General features: G+C 42.9%; 1 protein-coding gene across 2 annotated transcripts; it reads left to right on the top strand.

The window, feature by feature from the left end:
- Window positions 1–829: 829 nt before the first annotated feature.
- Window positions 830–9,982, top strand: slc3a2a (solute carrier family 3 member 2a). Of its 2 annotated transcripts, none has more exons than XM_086023979.1 (11): window positions 830–1,013; window positions 3,230–3,420; window positions 3,908–4,092; window positions 4,686–4,859; window positions 5,833–5,927; window positions 6,001–6,140; window positions 7,282–7,391; window positions 7,464–7,663; window positions 8,471–8,551; window positions 8,631–8,850; window positions 9,362–9,982. In XM_086023979.1, the coding sequence occupies exons 2-11, from the start codon at window positions 3,230–3,232 to the stop codon at window positions 9,499–9,501; spliced, it is 1,536 nt and encodes a 511-aa protein (XP_085880105.1). In that variant the 5' UTR covers window positions 830–1,013; the 3' UTR covers window positions 9,502–9,982. The 2 variants fall into 2 exon arrangements, with proteins under 2 accessions (XP_085880105.1, XP_085880104.1); XM_086023978.1 differs by lacking the exon at window positions 830–1,013 and adding an exon at window positions 1,731–2,025.
- The last annotated feature ends 920 nt before the right edge of the window (window positions 9,983–10,902 follow it).

Here is a 10,902-nt window from a genome sequence, read left to right on the forward strand (position 1 = left end):
GTGCTCCAAATTGTGATCTGTAACAATTGCTTGAATACACAGGCCTCAAAAGGGCGGCCAGTCTAAACCGGTTTGGGGTGTGTGTGTGTGTGTGTGTGTGTGCGTATGGGGGGGGGGTTTGGTTGAACGTCCGTCTTGTGCAGGCAAAATAAACTCCCTCAGAGGGATCAGACAGGAATTTCGAGTGAGGCCCTGCCTGTGTGCTCTCACGTGCATCCACCCGCCTGGCCCGTCGGACCCGATACACACGCACACTCCTGAAATAGCCTTTTAAAGCTTATTCTTGTTTTTACTGTGATTGAAATGATTCTTGCAAAGCTTTATGATGAAAAATATTTGACCGTTGCCTTCTTTGGCTAAATTGTACGGTGTCCCAAACTCCAAAACATGTTGATGCGCCGCCTTCCCTTTCCCCTCTTTTCCTTTAGCTCCACCTCATTCCCTGGTTGATCGCTTCACTTCCTGATATCTCCCTACAAAGATGATGGGACTTTGAAAACCTAGTTTTGTGCCAGGCCGGCGATGGTGTGCAAGGTCAACAGCTCTGTTACAGAAACGCAGCCAAGCGCACACAAATACAGTGGACAGTTAAAAACAGCAACAGGTGGCGCGCGTGTTTGGCTTCTCCTGGCGGGGTCGCGTCCAAGTCACATGCGTTTGATGTTGCTTTTGATACGACATCAGTTACATCACGTTCCTGTTGATTTATGAGCAATAAAGCTTCAAAATCACCAGAACGAGATTATTTGCGGTCAAAGGCGATTAATTGATGATGTCAATGGGTTTTTTTTGCACCACAAATCGGTTTCACATAAAGACATATTCCGATGGACAGGCACAGAAACAAAATCAAAACATGATTAAACATACAACTCAGCATTGCATTACTTGTAGTTGCTGAAATTAGCAAGAGTCTGTGGAGGAGTTTCCACTATGTCCGACCAATAAGGTGAAACAGTCTTAAGTCCATCTCTCCAGGTCCAAGTACAAAAATAAGATGATGGTGGTGACTGGTGAGTATAGCATTTAGCCTAGCTAGCTTCGGCTAGCTCCGAGCACCACTACCTTAAAGATTCGGACCGGCAATGTGAAGTACCCAAAATGTTATACAGAATAATTGTGTGCTAATAAGAACTTTATTTGTCATAGACGGCGCTCCTATCATTTGCAAAGTAGCAAAGTCAGTTGAACAATCGGTTCAAGCCCTCACCAGTGAACGATAATCACAAATAAACATCAACTCAAATGAAACCACGTGCATTACAAAACAACATAAAACACATTTGAAATGATCCTCAGACCATTGTGTGGACTTAATTCTGGATGGCTGTATTTTGAGTTTGTTTGGGAGAGGACGCAAGTCTGCTATACGTCCGCCTTCAACATTAATGCCTATATGGATACGCAACAGCACTACTGTACATGACATTTAGCTTTTCGCAGAACTACACTTGGGTCAGTGTAAAGTTATTTTAGTTTCATTATACTTGCAGAATGTTCAGAGTCTTTGTTTTCTTTTAAAACATCAACCGATGATTTAATCAAACAGTGAATGAAAGTGAATGATTGGGTATGTGTTTGTCATGATTTAATCACAAGTTCCAGTGAAGCGTTCGATTGCATCACAAGTTGTTGACCAAACGCGTTTGCTTTATTCTGAGTTCAAATCCGTCCGAACAAACCAGTTTTTCGGGCTTTTCTTGTACAAACTTCGGCAAAGGACACGCAGAACAAACGAGTAGAAGGCAAACTACCGATGCGCCCTATCCATTTGAAGTTACATTGTGCCCCAATCTGATAGGAATAAAGTCTTTAGGGCGTCCTCTGAAATTGTTTTCGAGGAAAAACGAGTCGGCGCCCACTCCCACACGGGAGGGAGGAGCGCTCAGAACTCAGGGCAGCTACATAAAAACACTGAGCTGCTTTTCTAATCAGATTTCGAACTGACTGGGTAGGATCGGCCAAGTAAAGCTACGGTACGGCCAAGTAAAGCTACGGTACGGATTCATCATTTACGCAAACCAGGTAAATACAATCGTTTTATTCCCAGTATTTCCCAGCACGTGACTTTAAACGAACATGTGCCCTGACGATGACGTGATCAGTTGCGTCATCTCTTAAAAGAACATGTAAAAAGTAGAGGGAACATTTTATTTTTCGGGAAAAATGCACCCCGAATGAGCCGTCGGGTTGCCCATTCAATGTTGTTATCACAAACGAACATTTGAATAGAAGTTTGAATAAATGAAAACAAATTCGGCCATTGGCTGGTTAGCATGCTAGCTAGCAACTTGCCCTCGTGCAACGTCACTGACAATTACATCAGACAACACATAAATGTTGTCTAAGGCGAACAGTAAAAGTGTTTATTTAATCGCCAATAGAGCCTAAAAGTAATAGCTGCTACTAAAGACGTAGTGTGTCTAATTCTAATTGCTCTAAAGGCCATTAAAGTGGATTTTTTTGGAATGACTAAAACCTTGGTCCCTGGACTCTGTGGACTCAGTGGGGGACAGGAGGATTATGGCCAAGCAGTCATCAATGCTGGACAACTCAGCCCACCCCCTCCAGGGCACCCTAACAGCACTCCGCAGCTCCTTCAGTGACTGTTACACCCTCGCTGTGCAAAGGAGAGATTCCGCCGCTCCTTCTTGCCTGCTGCTGTCAGACTCTTTAACAAGAACATTGTGTAGTCTCTACAAACTGGGGGACATTAGTGCAATTGTGCAGTCCTGCACCTGAGCTTATATCGTGCAATACTCAACATTCCCCACTACTGTTGGTCTAGTTTTATTTTTATCCAATGCTGTTCCTTACATTTCACTGCAGCACTGTCACTTACTTAAGTATTTTTCCTCTGTACTATGTACAGGCTAAAATGAGTGTTCCTCATACTTTTTATGTCGATGTATGTTGGTGTGTATATACACACAGTTACTGCGTATATTTACATAGGTTTGATCCTGAATGTTTGACCTATATCTTTGCTGCCGTAACACTGAAAACTTCCCCACTGTGGGCTCAACAAAGGCCTTCTTATTCTTATTCTTAGTATACTGTACTTGCTCTACCATTAAAGTGGAATTTTAGAACGTCTAAAAGGTGAGCAAGTGAAGTGGATTTTGAGCATTTCTATTAGTCCATGTGACCCATTGAAGTTGAAGCAAAGTCAGTTTGCCTGAATGACAGCCACTTTGTGTATGTTTTCCTTCCGCACTGTCCAATAAAGATGAACTCTGAAGTCGACATGAAGGATGTGGAGCTCAACGAGCTGGACCCCGAGAAGCAGCCCATGACGGGCGATGGGCAGGCGGTCAGCGGTGAGAAAAATGGCAGCGTCAAGGTGAAGGTTCCGGAGGAAGAAGTGGCGTTCACGGGCCTGTCCAAGGAAGAACTCATGAAAGTTGCTGGCACTCCAGGGTAAGAGCTGCCAGACCATTTATATGGTACCCCCTGACCCACCCGCAGTAGATGAAAGTCCGCCAGATAGAGAAACTGTATAAAAACTAGGTTTTAGGAGTGATTTTACTCCTCCCACATACATTTAAATTTTAAAACACACTTATTAAAGTACTACTAAGTGTTCTTGCTTCAAGCTGTTTACTGGTACTTTTAACTCCCTTTCAAAGTTTACTATAAAACTGACACCTTAAACAAAAAATAATCCAACATTGCATATTTAAACCTCACATTTTCAACCGAGCCATATCTTTTCGTCGAACAAAAGTCTGCTAAATACTAACAAATCCAATGAGCACGGATGATCGGAAGCCTTTTAACTGCTGCTACTTTAACACACACTGTAACGATTATAACATTGCTCACCATGCATACCACCATCCGCCCTCGCTTTAAATATTTGGGGTCAAGTCCGTTCACCCTGCACGCTCGTCCTTCCTTTTTTTAGTTGGGTGAGAATCCGCTGGGTGCTGCTCATCCTCTTCTGGCTGGGCTGGTTGGGCATGCTGGCCGGAGCCATCGCCATCATCGTCCAGGCACCGCGCTGCAAACCAATCCCGGACATGAAGTGGTGGAACCACGGACCCCTGTACCAGATCGCCGACGCTGAGGCGTTCGCCGACGGATTGGCAGGTGCTGCATATATCGCTTTGTGACTTTTAACAGTACTCTGGCGAGGCGCCACTTTGACCCTTGATAACCTCCTCAAAATAGCAAAAGACTTCACGTGTCCTGAGACCAGGCTCAAGTTGTCACAAGCTGGCTCCATACCCAACTGCTGACACGTGCGGTGTTGAAAGGTCTAAGAGACAGCAAAACCCCTGAGTCATTTCTTTCGTATCATGTGCTCTGATAGCAGCTGAAGGTGAAGCAACTCTGGCGTTTTTTATGTGTGGCTAGCAGCTATCCGGTTAGACTTCTGCTATTTTATAGCTTGAGCTCAACTCAGCGCTTTAGTTTCCGCACTCGAGTCGTCCTTTCGGAGGCGGTGGCATTTGTTGGCGCTGCCGGAGGGGGGGGGGGGGGGGGCTCGGCCTTCCAACGGATCTTTGGCAGGATTCCAAGCACCACCGCGCGTGACTTGTTCCCTCATAAAGGATGGTTTTGTGCTCACATGGCCGCCAGACGGCACGGCGGGATTGTTCACATGTTACTGCCTCGTGTCAACACAAGCGACCTTCTCATGCCGCAAGCGTTGCCTCACCCGCTCTGCTCTGCTCGTGCAGGTATTGAGAAGAAGCTGGACACCGTCAACCAGCTGAAGGTGAAAGGTTTGGTTCTGGGCCCCTTTCACACCGTGCAGGGAGACCAGCCGAGCACTCTCAACCTGAAGCAGATCGACCCGACTCAGGGGACTGAGAAAGACCTCCTCGCTGTGCTGGAAAAGGCCCACAAGAAGGGTGGGTGCTCAGCCACTCGCCGAGTAACAATACAGTCAACCGCCACTAGTCTTAAATCATGATTTTAAAAAGTGATTGTCGCACAAATGATAATCCCGACCACTTCACAAAAGCATTTAAAACTAATCTTAGAACATTACTACTTTAAAAAATGGCTTCGCTTGACAAAAATTGCGCCATCTTGTTGCAACTTGGGGTGTGACCGAAAAAGGCCCAAAATATGTGGCAGCTTATATTTTAATCATGCATTGTTGAAAAACACAAACTTTTATTCAACACCGGAAATATTTTACTCACTTATATAAAACTTGTTGTACACAGAAAGTAAACCTATTCCACTTACCAAGGGGTTAAATGGCTTGTCGCCTTTTTAGGACGGAATAGTGTAGTATATGACAGAGTATATATACTCACGGTGGTATTGTAATATTAGAGCAGGAACAGGGGGACAGTATCGGCACCGAGGTTATAATAGTTTTGGATTTTTCATTGTAGTTCGTTTCTATTTTGTTTTGACTTTTAAACTGCATTTAAATTCGTTTTTAGAACAGGTTTGTTCATTGTCATTTCTTTTTATTTTTTGAAAATGCATTATTTTAATTTAGTTTTTATTTTAATAAAAAAAATGGAGTATTTGTCGAGTGCAAGATTTAAAAAAAAAAAAAGGTGACTGAGTATTGTGTATTAAAGTAAACTACAAATCTCTTTGACCTTCAAAATGAAAATAAAGGTATTTAAAACGATCATTTAGCATGTTGACAGACGAAAAACAAAGGCCTTTTTTGTTATAAATAGTTATAATTAGATAGTTTGTTAGATTTAGAGACGTAAGATGAAGTTTTAGTGTTTCATTTTCTTCATTAGTAATTTGAGTTTATTTTGCCAGTTTTTGTTCACCATAATAACCTTTATCGGTCGTCAGCCACGCGTGGCTAATTTCACGTGAATTTACGAGCATTCCTCCTGTTCTCAGGTATTTCTGTGGTGCTTGACTTGACTCCAAACTACCGGGGAGCTTCCCCGTGGTTCAGCGGCGGCGACCTCAACGACGTGATGGACAGCGTCCAGGTCGGACTCGCTCACGGGTACGCCATCCGTACCAATGGAACTCCACTTGACGTCTCGTGCGTCTGTCTCGCAGGCGGCGGCGGAGCACTGGCTCAATATGGGCGTCGACGGCATCAAGATCTCCGACCTCGCCACGGCCTCCAGCGCTGCCGACTTGTCTCGATTGCTGGCCGTGGTGAAGGGGAATGGCACCGAGGAGGACACCAAGAAAAAGTAACAACACTTTGCCGCTAAGGAAAACTGTTGGAGTGGGCGTGTTACAACTTGACAAGATTTCCAGGAGATGTGGGAACGTTTACGTTTTGGCATTTAGACGCTGTAGCGCAGTGTGGAATGAAAAACATTCCAGCGCTGCAGGGGAGGGCTAGCGAGAGACAGGCTGGATTGAGCTAGCGGCTTTAAAGTGATCCCTTGTGTAAGCGCTGCATGGGGGTTTTTACACAGTGGACTAAAATGTCGGTTGTTTGCTACTTTTCCTGCTACATTGTGGGCACTATGAAGGGGATAACCCAGTAGTTGCCAAACTCGCTACACCAAGTGCCTCCTCCGAAAAAATTATTGGCTCTCCAAGTACCACAATAATGACCAACGTTAATATTAACATTTAATATACAGAAGCGTACTAAATATTGATCAGAAACGAGAGGTTGTAATTTTCCAAGAGTAGTCCAAATTTGAATTACGTAGTTGTCATTTGGAAAGATTCAAAGACTGCAAGTTAACAACACAAATTGAAGTAGATAAGATGTCTTTCATATTCATTCATGGTTTATCTGCCTTTATCCTAGTGGAATAAAAATGTCATGTGAAATATCGCAATAATGTCGATATTGCTGTTTTCAACCAAAACCATATCGCATGCAGCGCTAATTACAGATCAGTTTATTTCTTCTTCGTTTGAAGGGGAAATCAACCCAAACCTTTTTATTTTTTCATCAATATTTTCTATGCAGGCCCATTAGTTGAAACAAGGCATTCTGATTAATATTGCGTTTGTGGAATATGAGTTAAGCAGCAAAATCCAACCGTTTTTAGCCATCTCGGGGGGCGGCCATTTTGCCACTTGCTGTCCACTGAAAATGACATCACAGTTTCTCAGGGCCCAGGTAACGACCAATCATGGCTCAGCTTCAGAAAACAGGTGACACATGGGAAGAGGACTTATAATTGCATATTAAATCACAATCACAATATTGTTAAAAAGCACACAGTTAGATTATTTTTCAAAATTGCTCTACCGGGATAACTGATTCCTACTACTTCAATCATCATTACAAAGTGGCAAAGTCATTATATAATAGGAAACGATGTAGTGTTGACCAACACATGGCTGAACTGGAACTCGCTTCTGCAGGATGCTGATGGGCGTGGTCGAAGGTGTTTCGGCCGCCGAGCTCTCCCAGCTGCTCAATACCTCCGGCGCTGATCTGGTGTTGTCGGACCTGCTCAGCGCCAAAGGTCAAGGTAGGCAGCGAGCGCTCGCACTCCCCACCTCCTTCCAGTTGTCGCAAATGACGGCCAATCGATCGCCAACAGGCGCGGAGCGCATCAACGCTTTGAACGTCCTGCATTCCGAGCAGAGAAGTCTGGGCTGGGGTTTCGGTTCTGCCCAGCGGGATAAGATGTCGAAACGGGCCACGTCTCGGGCGCTGATCCGCCTCTACCAGCTACTTCTTTTCACCATGCCCGGAACGCCCGTCTTTAGCTACGGTGACGAGATTGGCCTTCAGATGCAGGTAAGGCCATTTGAAGATTTGCTCTTTGCCATTTTTTTTTTTTTTTTTTTGGGTGCACACTTTACCCACGGTGAGAAAAAAAATCCGTACTATAGAGCAGTATTTATTTGTGTCCCATATTTTGTACAAGAAAAACATCACAGCACACCAACAAACAAAAACGTCTCCAAAAAGTATGGATATGGAAATATTAATGATCTCAAATTTAGCCTAGAATTCCTGCAGACTTTCTGGGCCTGTTTATGTGAACAGAATGCAACCTTCTGCCATCTAGTGGAACAGCTTCTAACTGTTCTGCCTGTTGCAGGAATTGAAAGATTTGTAGTTAGTAATTTCTATTTTTATTAACTATTTTTTTATTTGTATTAATTATTTTATTAATTTGTATTTGAAAATATTTTATTAATTTGTATTAAATTTTTTTTATTTAATTTTAATATAATTTTAATTTGTATATTTATAAATAATATTTTATTTTATTTACAACTGACATGAAACTATTATATGTTAAGACACTAAAATGTTCACCAAAACCTTTTGTCTAACGTGACTGCTAGCTTAATGCTAACATATAATGCGAAACACCATGAATGGGCTAATGCAAATTAGCATTGCTTTTATGGTAATATAATCCTTCAAGCAACTGCTGCTACATGGACCAGCAACAATGGGCTGTGGTACTACGATGAAGGCGCATAATTCTAAATTCAGACTTGTGGAAGTACTGAAAAAAATGACATTCTGATGTAATGCAACATATTGGGGAACACGCTTGAGTCTAATCACGTGCATTTGCATCCTTGTCAGGGTGAAAAATTTCCCAAAATGGTCTGGGACCTCGAGAAGGACCCCAAGGCCGACGAAGGCGCCGCCAATGACACCGCAAAGGTCAGCGCTTGAAGAAAGCCGAGTCTTTCTAAATCAGGACGTTTGGTTTTGACACTCGCTCCATTTTGCCCCCGCCCAGGCCGAACGTGAGGAATACATCGCCGTGAGGAAATGGTTCAAATCCCTCAGTGACCTGCGAGGCAAAGAGCGCTCCCTCCTCCACGGCGACTACTACCCGCTCCAGTCCTCCGCCTCCTCGCTCGCTTTCCTACGCCTGTGGGACCAGAGCGATAGATTTGTCACGGCGGTCAACTGGGGCGAGGCGTCGGAGACACTCCAACTCACGCTGGCGCCGACAGGCAAGTTCCACCACGCTTATCAAGTCGCACTCACAGCCAACAATGGGGCGCTCTAATGCTAGGGAGCCACAGTTTAGCCACACCCAAAGACCGTCAGGATTTCACGCCACTACCGTAATTTTCGTATTGCGAAAATGCAACAAAGTGAGACAACAATTTCTTATTTTATATTGTATAAAATTGTTATATTCGATATTAAATGTCATTTTGGAATTTATTTTTATGTTTTATAACCCCCCTAGAAACTGGTAAACCTCTATGAAGTGATTTTTTATTTTTTTTAATTTTTTTATTTTTTTCCCCTCGCTGCACACTAATACTCCACTTTATTTTTGCATATTATTCACGTGAAATTACAGTGTATTTTCAGCAGTTCTCCATTTTTGCACCTTTTCAACAATTATCAAAACATGTATGATTTATGATTTATTTGGAAACAAATCTCTGAATTCACTTCACGGGTCTTTAACAACTCCCCCCCCCCCCCCCCCCCCCCCCCTTTGTCCTGCAGAAGAAGTAGAGTTACCAAAAACGGCTACAGTCAAGTTGTCTACAGATCCAGTAATAGAGGTCGACTCCACAATCGATCTGGACAAAATCACCCTGGCACCCGGACAAGGCGTCCTCCTGCAGTTCCCCTACACAGGCTAAAGATGGCGCCAAGTTGCAGGAAAGTCACCAGTAGGTTGACTTCAATCTGATGTTTTACAAAACAAGGTGGATTGTTCAAAAGATTCACATTTGGCTTGACAAGTTTAACAGAACTAAATTTGGTGAATGAAAACTATTACTGCGCATTGGCCAGTCCACTTGCATTTGTTCGATTTTTTTTCTTTTTTTAAAAGCTGGCTACGTTTCAGACATGCACTACATGAATACTGTATGCAGATTGTTTACAAAAGTTTGACATTCCGATAATTGTTCTTTGGCTAATTCTCAGTCAGCTGCTCTAATGTTTTTTTTTTTGTTTTTGTTTTTTTTTCTAAAAAGAAGTAACTTTTATAGTCATTTTGTTGTTTGGATATCAGATTGAATGTTTGAGCCTGACAGGCGTGTATGTTGTTTTCACAATAAAGATTTCTTGAAGAGATGTCTGTTAACGGAACTGAATAAACAGAAAGTTCTGTACTGACTCGTGTCTACTTGTGTGTGACAAACGGCGTTCGCACTACATTTCTGCATTGCTTTGTGGCAGACACCTTTTTTCAAAATGACCAAAACAAATGTGTTAAACAGCCACTCCAATATTTGTGAATGAGTACCATCGTGCGTTTCTGTTCAACTTCACAGCATCTTCTCAAATGTCAAAACGTATGGAGGAAACTGTTAATTCAGGGCCGCTATGGTGTCGAAAGGGGAACTTTGAAGATGACTATACTGTACTGGGAATCATACCCGACTCGTCGCCGTCGCCGCCTCCGTGCACACACAAGGCTGACTCTCAGTATGACTCGCTCCTTAATCTTAGAATTTCAATCAAAATTTTTTTTTTTTTTTTTTTTTTTTTTTAATTGAACTAAACTGATAAATTATCACCTTGTTCTTTTTGTGCCTGTCCATCTTTTTAGCCTCGTACTTAGCGTGACCTCTTGCACAGAAGGAAGACGACTTTGCTTGTTTGCCAGTTTAAAAGGAAATTGGATGCATTTTCCTGTCATTTTACATCGCATACTTCTACCCACCAAGAACCAAACAAACAACTTTACCTTTGGAATATACCCATGCTACCTGCTAACACAAACACGCTATACATTCTTTAGCTTGTGTGAAAAACTGCTCATATTAGCAGCACGCCCACGACCCTAGTGAGGCTAAGCGATTCAGAAAATGGTTGGATTAGTGCAGTTTAGAGAGTGACTGAGACTAGAGTCAATGCTGTACCCGCCCCCCCCCCCCCCCCCCCCGTGGCCAATCCAGAAGGAGCAGCACAATTAATAGAATTGAAGTATTAAATCTTGATGCAGAAACTGTTGATTTATCTAATTATGTTATTACTCTGTTTTTATAAAGTACAATATTATAGAGTGCTATATTAGTGCAAAAACCTTCAGA

This window comes from Filicampus tigris, chromosome 2 (assembly GCF_054856515.1).
Source record: "Filicampus tigris isolate MCC_2025a chromosome 2, RoL_Ftig_1.0, whole genome shotgun sequence".
Classification (NCBI taxonomy): domain Eukaryota; kingdom Metazoa; phylum Chordata; class Actinopteri; order Syngnathiformes; family Syngnathidae; genus Filicampus; species Filicampus tigris.

Bases quoted from the DNA above. Each gene is read 5' to 3' on its own strand.
- slc3a2a (XM_086023979.1), top strand. From the start codon at position 3,230: ATGAACTCTGAAGTCGACATGAAGGATGTGGAGCTCAACGAGCTGGAC. The intron at 4,860-5,832 runs GTGGGTGCTCAG...TCCTGTTCTCAG, and splicing joins GGAAAAGGCCCACAAGAAGG to GTATTTCTGTGGTGCTTGAC. The intron at 8,851-9,361 runs GCAAGTTCCACC...TTTGTCCTGCAG, and splicing joins ACTCACGCTGGCGCCGACAG to AAGAAGTAGAGTTACCAAAA.